Source organism: Vigna umbellata, chromosome 1 (genome assembly GCF_029865625.1).
Source record: "Vigna umbellata cultivar VRB3 chromosome 1, Vumbellata_1.0, whole genome shotgun sequence".
NCBI lineage: Eukaryota > Viridiplantae > Streptophyta > Magnoliopsida > Fabales > Fabaceae > Vigna > Vigna umbellata.
Window position 1 is genome coordinate 39,111,262 of NC_142165.1, and position 15,922 is coordinate 39,127,183.

The 15,922-nt window shown below is 35.1% G+C and overlaps 3 protein-coding genes across 6 annotated transcripts; 1 reads left to right on the forward strand and 2 right to left on the reverse strand.

The window, feature by feature from the left end:
- Positions 1 to 10,493, reverse strand: LOC124843992 (uncharacterized). Of its 4 annotated transcripts, none has more exons than XM_088102959.1 (12): positions 10,353 to 10,493; positions 10,101 to 10,251; positions 9,880 to 9,941; positions 6,163 to 6,405; positions 5,779 to 5,925; positions 4,185 to 5,560; positions 2,827 to 2,900; positions 1,965 to 2,046; positions 1,767 to 1,892; positions 1,493 to 1,599; positions 928 to 1,085; positions 1 to 444 (listed from the first exon to the last, which is right to left on the reverse strand). In XM_088102959.1, the coding sequence occupies exons 2-12, from the start codon at positions 10,120 to 10,122 to the stop codon at positions 205 to 207; spliced, it is 2,637 nt and encodes an 878-aa protein (XP_087959085.1). In that variant the 5' UTR covers positions 10,123 to 10,251; positions 10,353 to 10,493; the 3' UTR covers positions 1 to 204. The 4 variants fall into 4 exon arrangements, with proteins under 4 accessions (XP_087959085.1, XP_087959082.1, XP_087959083.1 ...); XM_088102956.1 differs by lacking the exon at positions 10,353 to 10,493 and adding an exon at positions 7,877 to 8,134 and having other exon boundaries at positions 8,226 to 9,941; positions 10,101 to 10,204; XM_088102957.1 differs by lacking the exons at positions 10,101 to 10,251; positions 10,353 to 10,493 and adding exons at positions 7,877 to 8,134; positions 8,226 to 8,745 and having other exon boundaries at positions 9,880 to 9,934.
- On the reverse strand, positions 10,310 to 13,417 carry LOC124843976 (uncharacterized). Its single transcript, XM_047320821.2, has 6 exons — positions 13,277 to 13,417; positions 13,040 to 13,171; positions 12,748 to 12,902; positions 12,193 to 12,282; positions 11,772 to 11,930; positions 10,310 to 10,612 (listed from the first exon to the last, which is right to left on the reverse strand). Exons 2-6 carry the CDS (start codon positions 13,167 to 13,169, stop codon positions 10,538 to 10,540), a joined length of 609 nt encoding a protein of 202 aa, XP_047176777.2. The 5' UTR covers positions 13,170 to 13,171; positions 13,277 to 13,417; the 3' UTR covers positions 10,310 to 10,537.
- Positions 13,418 to 13,570: 153 nt separating this feature from the next.
- Positions 13,571 to 15,922, forward strand: LOC124843978 (uncharacterized). The gene is made up of 2 exons (XM_047320823.2): positions 13,571 to 13,839; positions 15,251 to 15,922. The coding sequence occupies exon 2, from the start codon at positions 15,253 to 15,255 to the stop codon at positions 15,742 to 15,744; it is 492 nt and encodes a 163-aa protein (XP_047176779.1). The 5' UTR covers positions 13,571 to 13,839; positions 15,251 to 15,252; the 3' UTR covers positions 15,745 to 15,922.

The following is a 15,922-nucleotide window of genomic DNA, read 5'->3' on the forward strand; positions in this document are numbered from 1 at the left end:
GGATGATAACGTCTAGTGTTATACTATACAATTCTATACACAAAGAACAGCCACAGAGTGGACACAAATCAAAGAATAAGGAAGGGGAAGGAAACTATTGCAGACTCAACACACCAAGCAAACAAACTAATTGACATAAAAAGAATATGAAAATAAAAAACAAAAATGAATGAAATTAATATGAACTAACACAGCAAAAATGATTTACGATATGCATCTTACTACCAAAGGTGACCCCGTTTTTTTTTCATGGATTGCCTTCAACAATGACACAAACTTCACAAGGTAATTTCTGGAGAACCACCGAAGCTTCAATTTAAGAGAGCTAGGAGCCGTATTTTCGTGATTGACAGATTCGAGGTTCATTTGGGTAAATGGATGGAGTTCTGCCAGAGGACATGTCAGACTTAAAGTCACACAGTAGCTGCCACCGCCCTCAATAACCTGTAAAGAATAACATTAAACAAGCCAAGCAAAAATAAGCGACAATAATTGGGGGTTCAAAGAGTAAGCAGGACCAAAATGATAAGTGGGAAGAGATTTAGGAATGCTTAAATCTGTTTTTAGTATATAAGAATATCACTAAATTTGATTTTAATTCAGCAATTTTCTTGCTCACTTTCATCTTTATAAATTTTATGATTTTTTGAAAATGTTTTCTGTCACTGTTTTAGTAATGACGTGATAAGAATTTATATCATGCCAATGACCATTATAAGGTGGCATCAAAGATATCTATCGGAGGATCATAATTGTAAAATATATTTTATTGTAGAAAATTATCTACGCAGTAAAAAAAATGTTCTTCTCATCTTCCATTCACAAGGAGGATTTTGGGATGACATTAAGAGATAAAAATCCACTGGTTTTGTTTGTTTCTAATTGTCGGGTACTTCCAATGTCATTTGGCCAAAAAAGTATACTCACCATCTCTGTAATGTCAGCAATGGAGCTAAACGAATCAATTCTGAAATATGGAGACACGGATGCATCCGATGAAAACGAGTACAGCTGCTTAACATCTTCAATGCATAAAAGCACATACCCTCCAATCACAAAGAGTGATCTCGACAGCCATGATTCCTCTGGAAGTTTAAGACGATGGATAGCTTAATATCTGTAAACTATTAGTTACTAAAAATAAAACGTTTTGAAGACATTTTAAAAAGATTTTGTCCATTGAAAAACAGCTTTTCTGAAACCTTCCCAAAGTAATACTACTGAAATAAAATTGATGGAAACTCCCGTCAAAAGTGGCTTCACACAATCATCCAACTAAATGTGCAATATACACTATTCCGACTTCCTACCATCTGATGAAAATATCTTTTGCAATTTCACATATAGTTTTAAGACATCTTTTTACATAATAATAGAGCAAATTAATCTCCAAAAAGGTTCATGACGTAAAAATAAATTGACCGCTGTAATTCTCATTAGAATAGAATATAAAGAAAAAAGAACTGTATAAAATGACTGGACAGAAGCTTACCACTTCCGTTTTTACAAAAAACGAGCACCATTGCATACTGATATATGCTCACATTTGAACCACCACATACTTGTTTGTCAAACAACCCAACCTGGACCTGCTCCAAACTGCCATTTAAATTTCCACAATCCGTCTATTATAACAGGAAGAATATAAAATAAAAAAACATAACATATTCATAGATCACATATGTAGAGCAATTGATAATATCAATACTGTCATAAAGACATACACCCTTTTAATGAGTGCGTATCTAAGATAAAAGGTAAATCACCTTCTTATTGAGCATCTATCATTTCCATCACTTGAATCAAGCACATGTATGGTGCATAGTAATTCTCTTGATTTCTCAATGCTTCTTGTGACAAAAAGATACGTTTCTTCGTTCTCAAAATTTACCCTGACGGCCAAAATAATTATACTTAGCAAGCTGTTGTTTCTCAAGTCAACGTAAGTATACAAGTTCACTAACCTCAACACCTGAAGTCCCATTCCTACTTGCACCTCACAAACTTCTTCAATATTGTGGGAACTCAACACATTCAAGATTGTACCTGTATGGCATACCGAGAGGGTCTTAATAGTAATATAAAAACCAATAGAGAAAGCTTTATTGATCTATTTTGTTGAATTAATATGCATTTTTTTTTTCAAAAAACAATAAAGGAAATTTAAAAAGAGTGTTCATTTTTCAAGCTGCAAAACATGGATAAAAATATTGGTAACTTGGTAAGAATGAAGTATCATTTTTAACATTCAGAGGAACTAAAAGTTAAGCCTTTTTTAGGGCTCATTTGGTTTAGAATGTTGAAGAATTGGTTCCAAATGATTAATATTGAAAGCTCTGGTTTAACAAAAATGATTTGTTATTTGAGATTAATTAAAAATTAGGTTAAAAAATAGGTTTTGTTTGCATAAGATGAAGTTAAATCATCTTTAGAGATAAAATTAACAAAAGAGACTAACATAAACTTCAAAGAAACAACAAAATGAAGAGAGAAATGATACTGTATTGTGCTAAATTATCAAACGCACATTTTAACTGTAAAAAAGTTAAAGTTCCCTGTAGTAGCTGTCATATGAATTGACTTTTACTGATGTCATATTAACTCTGTTTTCAGTCGAATATTGTAAATGCTCTGGAACTTCTTTTTAACAAACACAAAGCCCTAGTTTAAACTAGGGACGAACGTTAACCCCCTAGAGCAGAAAAGGAGATTCATAATTTTACAAACATTATAGACATGGACAGAAGGAGACAAGTGAATCTAATAAAAAATGAAAGGAACAATAAAGTTTCTGTTGCCAACAAAAACAAAAGTTCATGGCCTAACCTGACCCATCAGAAGCAACGTTGATCAGTAGAAAATAGAGCTTCTTTTGGCTGCTCAGTAACACTGCAACTTCACTACATACAGGGAAAAAAAATTAAACACCCCATTTCAGGAATGTGCAGAAATTTTAGCATACATACTACAAATAATAATCATACAAAAAGTGTTTATTTTGGAAAATATCACGTCCTTTTTTATCAAAACTACTAGAAAGGGGTGTGACTTCCCGCAATCTAAGACATTTTTTATCAAAAATTGTCATGTCTCTAACTTGCCTATTCTCTTGCTCATTTCATCATCCGTTTAAAGTCACACGTCTCCCTCAACTATATCAATATTGCCTCTTCTACACCTTCCTTTGGCTTTGGTGAAAGGCGAAAGCTCCTTCCTCTGTCATAGTGGTCCAGTCAGCTTAAGTGAGGCCATTGTTTATTGACTTATTAGTAATAAATTTGATACTTTTTGTACCATTCTCTTTTTCATCAGCTCATTCAGTGTTATGCTCCTTGATGTGATATGTTTATATATTATAATTATCCCTATACATATAACTATTAATCTCCATTTGCTGCACTCTTGCTCTCTCTGTTATTCACAATGTCTGATATCAGTGGGTCTGATCTGTCATTAGTTTGCTACTTTGCTTTTGTATGGAGTTAAAATGTTGAATGTTAAGTGTATTATGTTCAAGTATATATGTCATTTATATTAGGTAAACTCTTATGAGATTACAAATTATGAGTCAAGTCTACAAAAGCTCCACGAGTTTAAATACACTTCCAAGTTTGACAACCTGGGTTCTATATGGTGGTGGAGGCAGGGTTTGTGCTTGGCCTGGACAAAAGGCCTCATTTTCTGTCTCAGGAGCATAAAATATTTTTATAATAAATATAAATGAAGTTAAACACTTTTGACCATTTTACTTCACTCTTCCCCCTTATGCATAAACAAAGTTTTAGGACAGATAACATGGGGAGGTTTTCGACTTAAACAATGGAGGGAAGGATGCCAGTTAAGACGGATCCAGATATTTTACAACTCCTAAGAGACACTGATTAATGTAATCAACAGCAAACCATAAGAAAGCACCAGCTGGTTGATGTTGATGTATTGGAAAGATTAGAATGAAATGGCAAAGTGAGCATATGGTACTTTCATTTTTCAGATGAGATAGTTCCCAAAAAAAAAATTAATACGAAAAATAAAAATAATGATTGACTAGTGATCCAAAAATAATTATGTAAATAATTAGAGACCCAAACAAACAAAATTGCTTAAGATAAATCAGGATACCATTCATTTGATTCATCCCAGTAAATTCACACAAATGCTGGTGAATTAAACTGATTGATAATTACCTTTCTTTATAGTTTGTCTCCCTCTGAAGGACACAATTACAGCGCATACAATGACTACAGACCTCACTGGCTTCAGAATCAGCAATAGTTGTATTGAAATATGTCACTATAAAATCATCAATCTCTTGGGTAGAGTAATTATGCACAGAAAATTCAGTAAAATCATTAAGGTCCAATTCTTGCTTTAGATTTGTAGAAATATGTCCCTGACTTATCTTCTCTTGTGTATCATGAGAAGCATTGCCATCTAATTTCTCTTCTAGTACTGAAATAATTCTCTTCTTGGCTTTCTTTCTGATTTTTCTTTTCTCCAACAAACAAGTGTCTTGGCTAGCACAAAGTGTATTCTCAGCAAAATCAATCGCATGCTGCTTAGAAGTTTGATCACAGGAGGAACTACATGAAGAAATTCCATTTTCTCTTTCAAGATTTCCTTGTCTTGGGTTGCAAAACTTTTCCTTAAGCTGACTTTGAGATAAATGACTACCAACACCATCCACATAAGTTTTACATTGGGGATTATCAACTTCTGAAACTGATGGCTCAAATTCACCACAATCAACTTCACTACAGCTCGTGTTACTATCAGAAGATGCTACTGAAAAGGAATCTGTAGACAGCTGCAAAATTTCTTCCACCAGGTGTTGCCTTCGATGAAGAAGGTCTTCTTGAAAATGAGGAGGAGATGCTGGGCAAGCAGATGACTGAGACCCAGATATATCATGAATAATAGTCAATGGTGAGATGTTGAAATTTTCAGTCATTCTTTGTGCCCCTTCTGTGGTCAGGGTGTCAGCATGAGAACTTCTAGTTTGTGAAAGTGAACTATCAATGCCCTCAATTGAGGATTTAAGCTTCTCCATGTCCACTCCTCCCGAGTCAAAAAGTGAGGCCCCACTGGCATTACCAAGCAAACCTCTATAGTCAAAGTGTTGTTGCCTATGAAAACTAGCAGATGTATCTACAAAAGAACTATCAGATTCTAAAATATTCATGCTACTGTCATCCCCTGAGGCTAGAACAGAGTCTGAAGCATATCTAGAGACTTCACCAGACTGCTCAGGATTTGTCTTGTTTCTGATGTAATTTCCCTTCTGATGATGCAGTGTAGTGCTGCCTTCTTTCATAGTCTGCACTGATTTGTCAGAAGGAATACCCATCCAGTCTTTAAAATCCCTCAACCAATTAATAGAACGCTCTTTCTTCATATGTTCAATTCTATTTATCAAATCTACTATTTCAGGTTCATTGTCAGATAAATCAGGATCCTCTCTACTTTGAATAATATCATTTGCACAAGAGACAGAATCTTCCTCAGAATATATGCTAGTGGTCTCTTCTTCATTTCTGATACTGACAAGACGACAGGCCTTTCTCTGTTTAAATCAAGAATAATATCATAATAATATCTAATGCTGATCAAAATGAAAAGTATTAGATTTTTCACAATATTATAGATAAATGTACAGATGAAATTGGATTTTCAAATTTAATTTTCGACAAATGAGAATAGTTAGCAACAAATTCAAGGTACATAATAAATAAATGTTTTTCATTTTATATGAATATATACGCAGCTTCACTAATTACATACCCTTCTGATATTGGCACCTTCAACTACAGCCTCATCCTTTGCAGGTACATAAATCCCAAAACTGGCAGGTTGCTTATGCATACTGGCAATAATTATTTGTCTCTTCCAAAAATCACTAGTGTTAATTTCTTTCTCATCTAACTTCAGCTGATTAACACAGAAGACCAGATGTGTGTTTAGAAATAAGAGAGTAAAAGATTCAGATAAAAATAACAAAGATGAAGATGATATTACAAAGAAATTAAATGAACTCTGCAAGTGACATTGAGGTACAATTAAATAAAAACCATGCCACACAACACCGACAAGCACACATGGACAAACAAATAGACAAAGATGAAGACAGATAGCTAGATCAGCTGAGTAGTGAACAATATGACTTACCCTTTCTGGGAAGGCAAAAAAGCTGAATACATGTGCTCTATACCATCGAGCACAACACAAAGGATTTCCTTCTAACCACAAGCTTTGAAGATATGGAAGGCCCGCAACAAACTCTAGCTCTGAAAAATTGGAAACAATATTGTAGGAAAGATCAAGTCCTTCAAGTGACTTCAAATTCTCAATTCCACGCAAAGTAGTTAGAGCATTGTTCCTCAAAACTAGTTTAACAATTTGAGGGGAAACCTGCACGGTTCAACAAAATTGTATATAGGTCTCCAGAGCAAATCCTTAAATGAAGGCATACAACTATAACAGAAAGATATTAATAACTTTTCTACGAAAAATTTGCTCTCATTTCATTTAAGGATCATGTCATTGAAATCTGTAAGCAAGTAAAGAAAACTTAGTTTTTCTTTACAAATAGTTCACCAAAATTAGTGAGAGCACAAAAAGAAGCACGCTCAACAAATATAGCACGGGAAGTTGGGAACATAAACTACTTTTAGGGATCTACCCTGGCAAGTATGTGGCATTTAAGAATATACACATACATTTCCGCATGGTCTGATCAACATGGAAATGACCAATACAACATACATGATGGTAACTCTAGTATTACCGGTACTCCTGTATTAGCCACATTCCAGGCAGAATCCTAGGGTCTGAGGGGGAAGGTTGGAAAACTGACTTAATTATGGTTACCCTCAGTCCATCTTAGATGTTGCCTCTTTGGAGGCTGTATTGCAACCTCAACGGTGGTGGTTTAGTCCCACTTCAAATGCAGATTTGGTTTTAAAATACTTCATAAAGCTTGGAAAATCCTCAGCATACAGCCAACTTTATAAGGTTGCATTAGGCCCTAAAACTAATTTCTAAGAGAAGATTCATACTCGAAGTTAGGGGACACAATAGTGCAAGGAACATCCAGAATAACCCTCGAATATTGAAAACAGAAATTCATCCAAGCAAAACTAGAATCACACACCACTCTAATTTCAGTGATTTTCACACCGTATTTCTCATTGCAAGATTAAAAGAAGCTTAATACTTCCATTTTCAATCACACAATAAGTGCATGAGTCAGCTAGAATTTTGAAAACCAAACCAAATCAACTCCACTTGGGATCCCATCACTTGAAACCCAGGTTCTCTAAATGAAGCAAAGACACACCTCTCCCTTAACCTAATAGTTGAAATCCTTTTAACACCTTATCGAAAAGAAAACAATATCTAAGGTGACTAATATTTTCAATCAAGTTTGCTGAAGGAAAAATCTTATCACAACCAAGAAAGGAAGAATAAAGTATTGATATTCATGTTCACAGTGTTTAAAATTTCATACTACCATGCTCTATTAAATGTTGATTGTGGAGAGGCAGATTCAAGCTAATAGAATAACAAAAATAGAATTTTTTATTCCGATCGCTTTATTCACAACAATGTCATGAATGGACCGTTTACTTTTCCAAAAGAAACTTCTACAATTGGTAGAACGGAAATTGAAAGATGACTTCAGATTCAGGAAAATAACCCAATGAAAGAAACTCTGGTTTCCCAACAACACTATACAGTCAACTAAATCGAAAACTATAATTTCCCAACATGCAATAAGCAGCAAAAAGATTTTCCCCCAAGACAAACAAGGTCCAGCACATACTATGGATGCAATTGCAAAAGACCATGTAAGGAAAAAACAAATATTATATCCATGTACCCGGGTGAAGGGTGCAAATGTTCTCAAGTGATTGAAACCAAGATCCAAATGCTTCAATTTGGTACACTTCTGTAGATTATCCACCTTTGCAAACTTGTTCCTGCTAAGGTCTAGTGTTTCAACCGCAGGAAGAAGCTGCAGAGACTCGTCCATGAGAACCAAGCCATTACACGCACATGACACAAACGACAGGCGGTTCCACTGAGGAGAATTCTTCACCTCTTTTATCCTGCTAGCAAACACATGCCGCAGAGCATTCTGAAAACACGGACACAATTTTTAACACTCACTTAATAGAGAAGAAAGAAAGCAACTAAAACAATTGTGAGAACTCCATAAATAGACTCACAGTAGAGTTATGACAAATGATCTTCTCAAGCGTGTGCCTGAGCTCAAGAAGGCCTTTGGCGGCGGAAGTGGACAAGTCACAACCCCTGAGCTCCAGAGCCTTCAAGCGCCCAAAAGGCAAGAAGGACAAGGGCGTGGGATCCCTAATAGGATGAGGCAGCACAGAAAATATTTTGAGCGAGGTGAGGAGGCGCAGGATCCGCCGGAGCTGCTCCAGGGCGCGGTGGTCGCCGAGGTCGGACACGTACGCTCTCAGGTAGTCCACCGGAGCGCCAGCGAGGAGGTTCTCGACCTCGTGCAGCGCCTCTAACCTCGATTGCACGTAGTGGAGGCCCGCCGGATTCATCTTCAAGACCTTGGTTTCTTCGATGAGAGGACCGGCTTGCTCCTCCACGAACTCCACCAACTTCACCAGGTACCGATCTCCGGTCACAATCGTCATTCTCCACCGATGAGTTTGCCTCTCAAGAATTTCACACCCCAATTAGGGTTTTTAGAGCGAAGCCAGCACCGTTCGCCGACTCCATGGGAAAACAAAACGAAAAGAAAAACGAAAGGAACAAATTGAGATATTCGCACAACAAGAAAATGGAGAAGAATATCTAGAAAGAGAATATGGAGATGGATATGGAAATTCAGAGGATGGACAAATAGAAGGGTGGTTTGGGATTGGGAGGAATGGACGAACGAAAAACGGCCATGAGTACGGATGAAGCGTTAGGGACAGAGAGAGAGAGAAGGTGACGTTTTCAATTCTTATATATATATATATATATTTTTAAAAATTCAATGTAGTAATCATTTCGTGTTTAGTGACAGAAAGAAGGGCAATTACTTGAGGTTAGTAGTGCATTGTAATGATTGGGTTTGGTGTTTGAATATGGAGAAGTTTTCAAACTAGTAATAATATTACTAATACTACTGAGATCAAAATGACACGTGTCTTCATCTAGATGACACGTGTCTGCATCTAGATGTTTAAATCCTATTTTATTATTCGGGAGAAAATATTGGATATTAATTTATTGCTTTTATCTCTTATTAATTAAGTTTCTTACTTTTCTCAAGTAATCACCCCCTTAAACTATCAACATACGTCCATTATGTTCTAATTCGTAGAGAATGACGTATATATCAAACTCTCCAATACCAAATCTTATACATAATGATCAAGATATATTGACATCGCAATTAAGAGTAATCTCCCTTCGAATCAATTCGTTTCAACATCTATATTTCTATATATTTAAAGTGTCCATAATTAATTTACCATATTAATTAATGGTTACTTTAATTTGAAAATTATAATTTATTATTTAATAGAAAAAGAGACTCGCTCACTCTGTTGAAAAAATATCAAAGAGTTATAATGAATGTAAAAAGTAAATAATATATTAAAATAAGTGAATTCTTTCGAGAAAAGATTATGAAAAAAAAGGAAATAATAGCTCATTATGATTATTTTAGCGATAAAATAATACATACAAAGAATATATATCAAAATAATGTATCTATTTTATTTTAATTAATAAATAATCAATCCAAGAAAAAAAATAGAAAAACATTATAAAAAGAAACAGAGAATTTTCCAAAATTAAATGTGTGAATTTAACAATATAGCTTTCGTATTAATTAAATAAGTTAAAGTGATCAACCTTATCAGCATTAGCTGTTAAAAAAACAAGTTCGCCCCATCCCTGCAGGTTACGTGAAATGTCTGCATGAAGAGTAACATTCAAACATTTACGCTTATATCTTCGATAAGAACGAAACATAGGAAATAATATAAAATGAGAATGATGGAAATACTTATTTGTCTGATTTTATATTTATTTTATTTTAAAAATTGAAAAGAAAAAGTGTATAGATTACCCACCGTCATTTCCATCCAATTTCATGTTTCAATGATTAAGAAACATCAAATGATAGCTTTATCCACGATTACGATTGTCAACTCTACCACTTTCCATGATCTTTATCAGTATCAGAAACACAATTTTCCTCGTTTATGACTTCTATTATAAACACTGGTCTCCAAAATGGAGGAAGAAAAAATCACAGAAAGACATTTAATGAGTCACAAAATCACAGAAAAAGTCACAAAATATATGGATTTTAAAAGCATTACCATCTTAAGAATTTTGAACTCTCGTCCCTTTGTCCGTGAGTAAACTGAAGAAAACATAGCTAAAACCTCTCTGAACTAGTTTCCATTTCCATATAGATTCAAATTTCTGTTTCAATGAGTTTGGCAAAATTTCAGTGTATATATATATACAAACAAGCTACTTCTGTTCACCTGCGCACCACTAGCTAGCGTCTCTTCTCTTCCTCAACTTCTTCAAGCAGTGCTTGTAGCTCTGCTTCTGTTAGGGACTCTAAACGCTTCTGCAGATTCAACAGAGGCAAAATTATTCAGTGTTATGTCATATTCAGAAACAATATGAAAGATTTTTAACCTCAGCCTGTGGCAGACGAAATTTTCAAGCTTCAGCCATGTTTAGAAAGATTGTTTTCACGATACATTTTTTTCGGGACACATGAATGTTTCAGACTCTCAGTCTCTCAAAAGCTCATGAAAAGAGGAAAATAGAAGTAATATTTTATCATACTGCGTGAAACGTTTTGAATAAAGTCATGGATCCTTACATCTCATTTAGTCCTAGACATTATGAAGAACAGTTCCCCCGACAACTAAAAAGATATCATATGACCAGTGCAATTCAACAAAATGTTCTACACAAAGCATAAAACATTTGATGCAAGATTGTTTTCACTATACATTTTTTTCAGGACACCTGAATGTTTCAGATTCAGTCTCTCAAAAGCTCATGAAAAGAGGAAAGTAGAAGTATTATTTTATCATACTGCGTGAAACGTTTTGAATAGTCATGGATCCTTACAACTCATATTTAGTCCAAGACATTATGAAAAACAGTGCCCCGACAACTAAAAAGATATCATACGACCAGTGCAATTCAACAAAATGTTCTACACAAAGCATAAAACATTTGATGCAAAATTGTTTTAACTATACATTTTTTTCAGGACACCTGAATGTTTCAGACTCTCAGTCTCTCAAAAGCTCAGGAAAAGAGGAAAGTAGAAGTATTATTTTATCATACTGCGTGAAACGTTTAGAATAAAGTCATGGATCCTTACAACTTATATTTATCTGAACTTTGGCCATGTCATGTAACTGTAAATATTCTAGGGGACACTGTTTTGTTTATAGCTAGCTTATGTAACGGCACCAATATATTGTCATTGCATATTTTTTAAAGTCATCCATTTTCACAATTTAAGGACTAATGATCTCTTTCGTATTTTCTTAAAAACAAAAAGGTTATGTTATGATATCATACAACTAGATATGATGCCTTTAACCAAATTTGAAGATGGTTGAAAAAGATTAGAAAAAGTTAAAATTTCATCAAAAAATATCATATTCAATACCCAAACACGCACTTCAATTCTTTTGGTCAACCAAAAAGTAATTATTTTCGCAGATTTGGCACAAAAAGCAACACTGTTAAGATTGTTGTACCTCCATTACTTTACTTTCATAGTCACGTAATTGTTGTGCATATGTCATTTCCTTGTTTGAAACTCTGAACACATATGTGAAGATCCACCCAACTGTGAGGCCCAAAACTAGCACTAGCTGAACCACATTTCCTGCTTGTAGTGAATCAACTCCAGCAAACTGCAAAAATTATCCAAGAACAATTGCGTGAATTAACCCTAGTACATAAGTGCCTATATGTTATCCATTGCATCATTGGCAAAAGCAATTCAAAGTAGGTACACTTCTTTATTTACAAGGAACCTGAACCATTTGTTAGTAATCTCCAGGATACGTACTTTCTCAATTATGAATTGGAATGAGCTGAGTAAAAAGATGTTGAAGTACAAAAAATAGTAAAAAACAAAACAAAAAGATGTTGAATAAGAAAAAAGCAAGGTACCTCTAATCCACTTTTTAAGCCAATGCCAAGTAAAGTAACCCCAACTCCAATTAACAGGACATCTTTCCTTGTATATCCAAATGGTGTCTTCTGTAACATCATAAAGAAAATAACCATCAGGTGTCTCATTTTGTTAAATGCTTGAGATGGCACGGCTGATAAAGCAAGCAGAAGAGTAGTTAAGTATAAATCAGACAAATACCACACGAGCATTCTTTCTACTTTCCGTTTATTGAACCCATTTCCACAACCAAATCACTAAATGTTCATTAATTACCACTTGACTGGTCATAATTTTCAGAAGACATCAGCATAAAATATCATAACCTCATTATAGTAGATTTTGATACCATATTAGACATTCGAACTTAGGATTAACTAAAAAAAAAAAGCAAAAACATAGCACATATATTTGGGTTTTGCAACCGTGTTTTATTATCCTTAACTTCTTTCAAGTTTCATAGTTAAAAATATAATTCTGATAGCACACTCCAGCCAAATAAAATCTCCATTGGCCGGTAGATTTCAAGTTTCATAGTCTAAACTCATACTTACCTCTTTCTCTTTAGAGGGTTCATCCGTACTTCCACTAGGGTTGGAAGAATTTCTACTTGTAGGGATACAGAATCTCTCTTTCTTTGGCAACTTGCAATTAACTCTATTTTCTGACAAAGCAAAACTCCTCTTTCCGTTTAAGCACAGGGGAATTACTGTTCATGGACAGTTAGCACAGAGAAATACGAACATACTACGTTAAAAAATAATTGCAATTTTCAGGGAAGAAAAGATGCATCGTATTGCAATGAAGCCAACACAAATTACAGAAGCAGTTGAGTAATTAACGTACCTCTGTTAAAAATTGTACAAGAGTTTACCCCCGGCTGGAAGAATGGCAAAGCAGAAGTACCAACATGGAAAATTGCAAACTTTTGGAATAAAGAGTTGCAATTTGCATTTCCATACTGAACATAAGCCATCCCTGAAGAGAAGAGCAATCAGCTGACGCAGCAATTAGCAAGCTTTGAAAACATAAAACCTTGCCGAGCGTTCTAAAGAAGTGATAAGTACAAACATGAACATTTACCTGTGTAAGACGAAGAAGAAGAAGAACCAACGGCAGTGATGAGTGGAGAACGTTAACGCGTTGGAGATGAGGTTATTCGAGTTCAACGTCCCAACGTGTCGTTAATCCCTGTTCCACCATACGTGTCCCTTACTCATTGGTGTGGTCCCACTCACTGCTTTAAACACCACAAACCAGTATATATAGTATAAAAGATATTTTTTATCGCCTAGCCCAATGTCGTGGTTTTTTTTTTTTACCTTGACCACTGATAGAAACTAATCATACAATTATCACTATTATATACGTATGTATTAATTTTAAAAACATTTTACGGATTTAATTAATAAAATATCTCTACGATACAACCCTTTTGGGCACCAAAAGTTGCTACTGTTGAGCTAGCAAACAGAAAAAAGGGGTCTTTATGATTATTGTTGATTTTCTTTTGGTGCAAAGCAAACAGCTGGTGTTAACTGGCCAGAGATCTTTAAGTTGTATGAGTTGGAGCTGGAACCAATTTGCCTGTGCATGAACATATATACTCAGTGCCTATAAAAAGTACAAAATATAGAAGTATATCTGTAAGTAATTTAAATTCCTTTTCTTTATCTTTTTGCTTTCCCATTACTTCATTTTTCCATGTTCTGCATTTCATATTATGATCGTAGACAAATATTGGGTTCTAGAAGAAATTAGGAAAGAGAGCAAGCAGTTTAACATTTGTGAAGTCTGTGTTTTTATGTTGTGGCTGATGTCAACCATCTAAGCAACAACCGAACCGCTGCTTGCCAATCATTCCTTTTGTTGGATAGGAAACAAGCAGAAAACCCATCAGATAAAACATTCAATGTACATTCAACCCCTATGACAACTAATTATGGGCCAATCATTTAGTTGTCCTACTTAAGATTCTTCATTTGTTAATTCAGCAGGCAAATTTAATACTTATACCTGTTTTACCTATCTTTTTCAATCAAATTTTACACCCTGTGAATTTGGTTTTCGCCAACTACTCTCCCAACAGGTTTATTACAAGAAAACATCTTAAAATTAGATCCTGACACTCCAAGAAAACTAAGAAGCTATCAAACGAAAAATTGGTTGATTTTCTTTCAGCTGTTCTTTAAGATTTGACAAAACAGAGACTGTTCATCTAATTAGCTGTGTGAGTAAAAGTGAGCAAAAGAGAAATGTTGAGGCAATTAATATAATGAGTTGATGGGAATATAGTGCAAGCTAGCATTGGATGGTGACTGGATACCAAGAGATTTGACGTTTGCCCTCAAATGCAGATGCTCTTTTCATATCAACCAAAACAAACTGCATGTGTAGACATTAGCAGATATCAGGTGAATCCTTTATAAATGGTATAAAATAAAATAAAATTACACGGTACCATATCTAATCATTAGTTTGGTAGTGTCCTTGAGTGAGGTTATCTAAATCCCGTAGCTTTTTCTCCATCCCTCCCCATGTGCACTGCAATAAACTAGTCTCCACTTCTCTCCACAAATAGACCCTAACAAATACAAAATTAAACAAACTGGAAAGTTATGTGCGTCAATTTTCCACATATCGAAGTTAAAATAGGCCAAAATTTTCCAGGTTGGCCTATTTCCTTCATCTGTGGCTTTAATTAAAAAAGATGATCTTTAACACAAGGGGCAAATAGATTATATGCCCAAAGACACGCCCACTTTCTCTTAATTTCGTACCTGCATAAAACTAAGCCTCTGCCAGATGGGAAACTTAGTTATAAAGATATAACAACACTTAGGACAAACTTCAGTACCAAAATATTAAAATCAGAATATCGAAATAAAGATATGCTAACTGATTACCCAACCATGGACCTTGAGGCAGAAAACGACAATCAGCCATTTTTCTTTCTTTCTTTCTTAACAACCAGGTAGCTTCCCTGATAAATACTCTGACATTTCAAAGTTAAAATACCAAGTACTACCAATTTTGAAACCCTTCTGTCTTTCTCAGAAATGGGCAACGCAGCTTCTTGCACACCTTCCTTGACAGCCAATGGGGTCTTCAAGGTGTTGTTCTTGGATGGGAGGTTAGAGTCCTACACAAAACCAATCAGAGCTGCAGAACTGATGCTAGAATACCCTGGACAGTTTGTTTGTGACTCTACCTACCTCAAAGTGGGACACCGCATTCAAGGGCTCCTAGCTGATGAGGAACTCGAAAGGCGCAAATTTTACTTCCTTCTACCAATGGAGCTTCTCTACTCTGTTCTAACCCATGAAGAAATGAGCTCTCTTAATTACAAAGCATCAAGGGCAACCAAGCATGCAAGCTTTAACAACCTGGGAAAGATTTTTCCAGTTTTCAGTGAATTTTGCATGTTCCCTTCGGAGCTTAAGAGATTAGAAGCTGCGAATCAGGTGGTAAGGGAGGCAGAACCAGTTGAAAGGTACTCCAAACAGAGATCTTGGAGACCAGCGCTGGAGACCATTGATGAAACTCCATGATGCATGTTCATTTTTCTTCATTTGTGTCGGGCAGAAATTCTTGGACATTCTTTTCTACTTTTTTGTAAGCATACCTTTACTTAGATGTTAGAATTAGTTCATATATCTTTATCGCAAACCAAAATATCTGAGCTGCGTGGAATGGCATGTAAGCTTGATGAAGGACTTCTTGTGTAAA

What these genes read in the sequence shown, in the direction of transcription:
- LOC124843992 (XM_088102956.1), bottom strand. Translation starts at nt 8,666, where the DNA reads ATGACGATTGTGACCGGAGATCGGTACCTGGTGAAGTTGGTGGAGTTC. An exon ending in CATTTGCACCCTTCACCCGG is followed by an intron (nt 6,406 to 7,876) that starts GTACATGGATAT and finishes TGAACCGTGCAG; the next exon opens with GTTTCCCCTCAAATTGTTAA. An exon ending in TTTTTGCCTTCCCAGAAAGG is followed by an intron (nt 5,926 to 6,162) that starts GTAAGTCATATT and finishes TGTGTTAATCAG; the next exon opens with CTGAAGTTAGATGAGAAAGA.
- LOC124843976 (XM_047320821.2), bottom strand. Translation starts at nt 13,169, where the DNA reads ATGGCTTATGTTCAGTATGGAAATGCAAATTGCAACTCTTTATTCCAA. An exon ending in GCTTAAAAAGTGGATTAGAG is followed by an intron (nt 11,931 to 12,192) that starts GTACCTTGCTTT and finishes TAATTTTTGCAG; the next exon opens with TTTGCTGGAGTTGATTCACT. An exon ending in ATGAAAGTAAAGTAATGGAG is followed by an intron (nt 10,613 to 11,771) that starts GTACAACAATCT and finishes TTGAATCTGCAG; the next exon opens with AAGCGTTTAGAGTCCCTAAC.
- LOC124843978 (XM_047320823.2), top strand. Translation starts at nt 15,253, where the DNA reads ATGGGCAACGCAGCTTCTTGCACACCTTCCTTGACAGCCAATGGGGTC.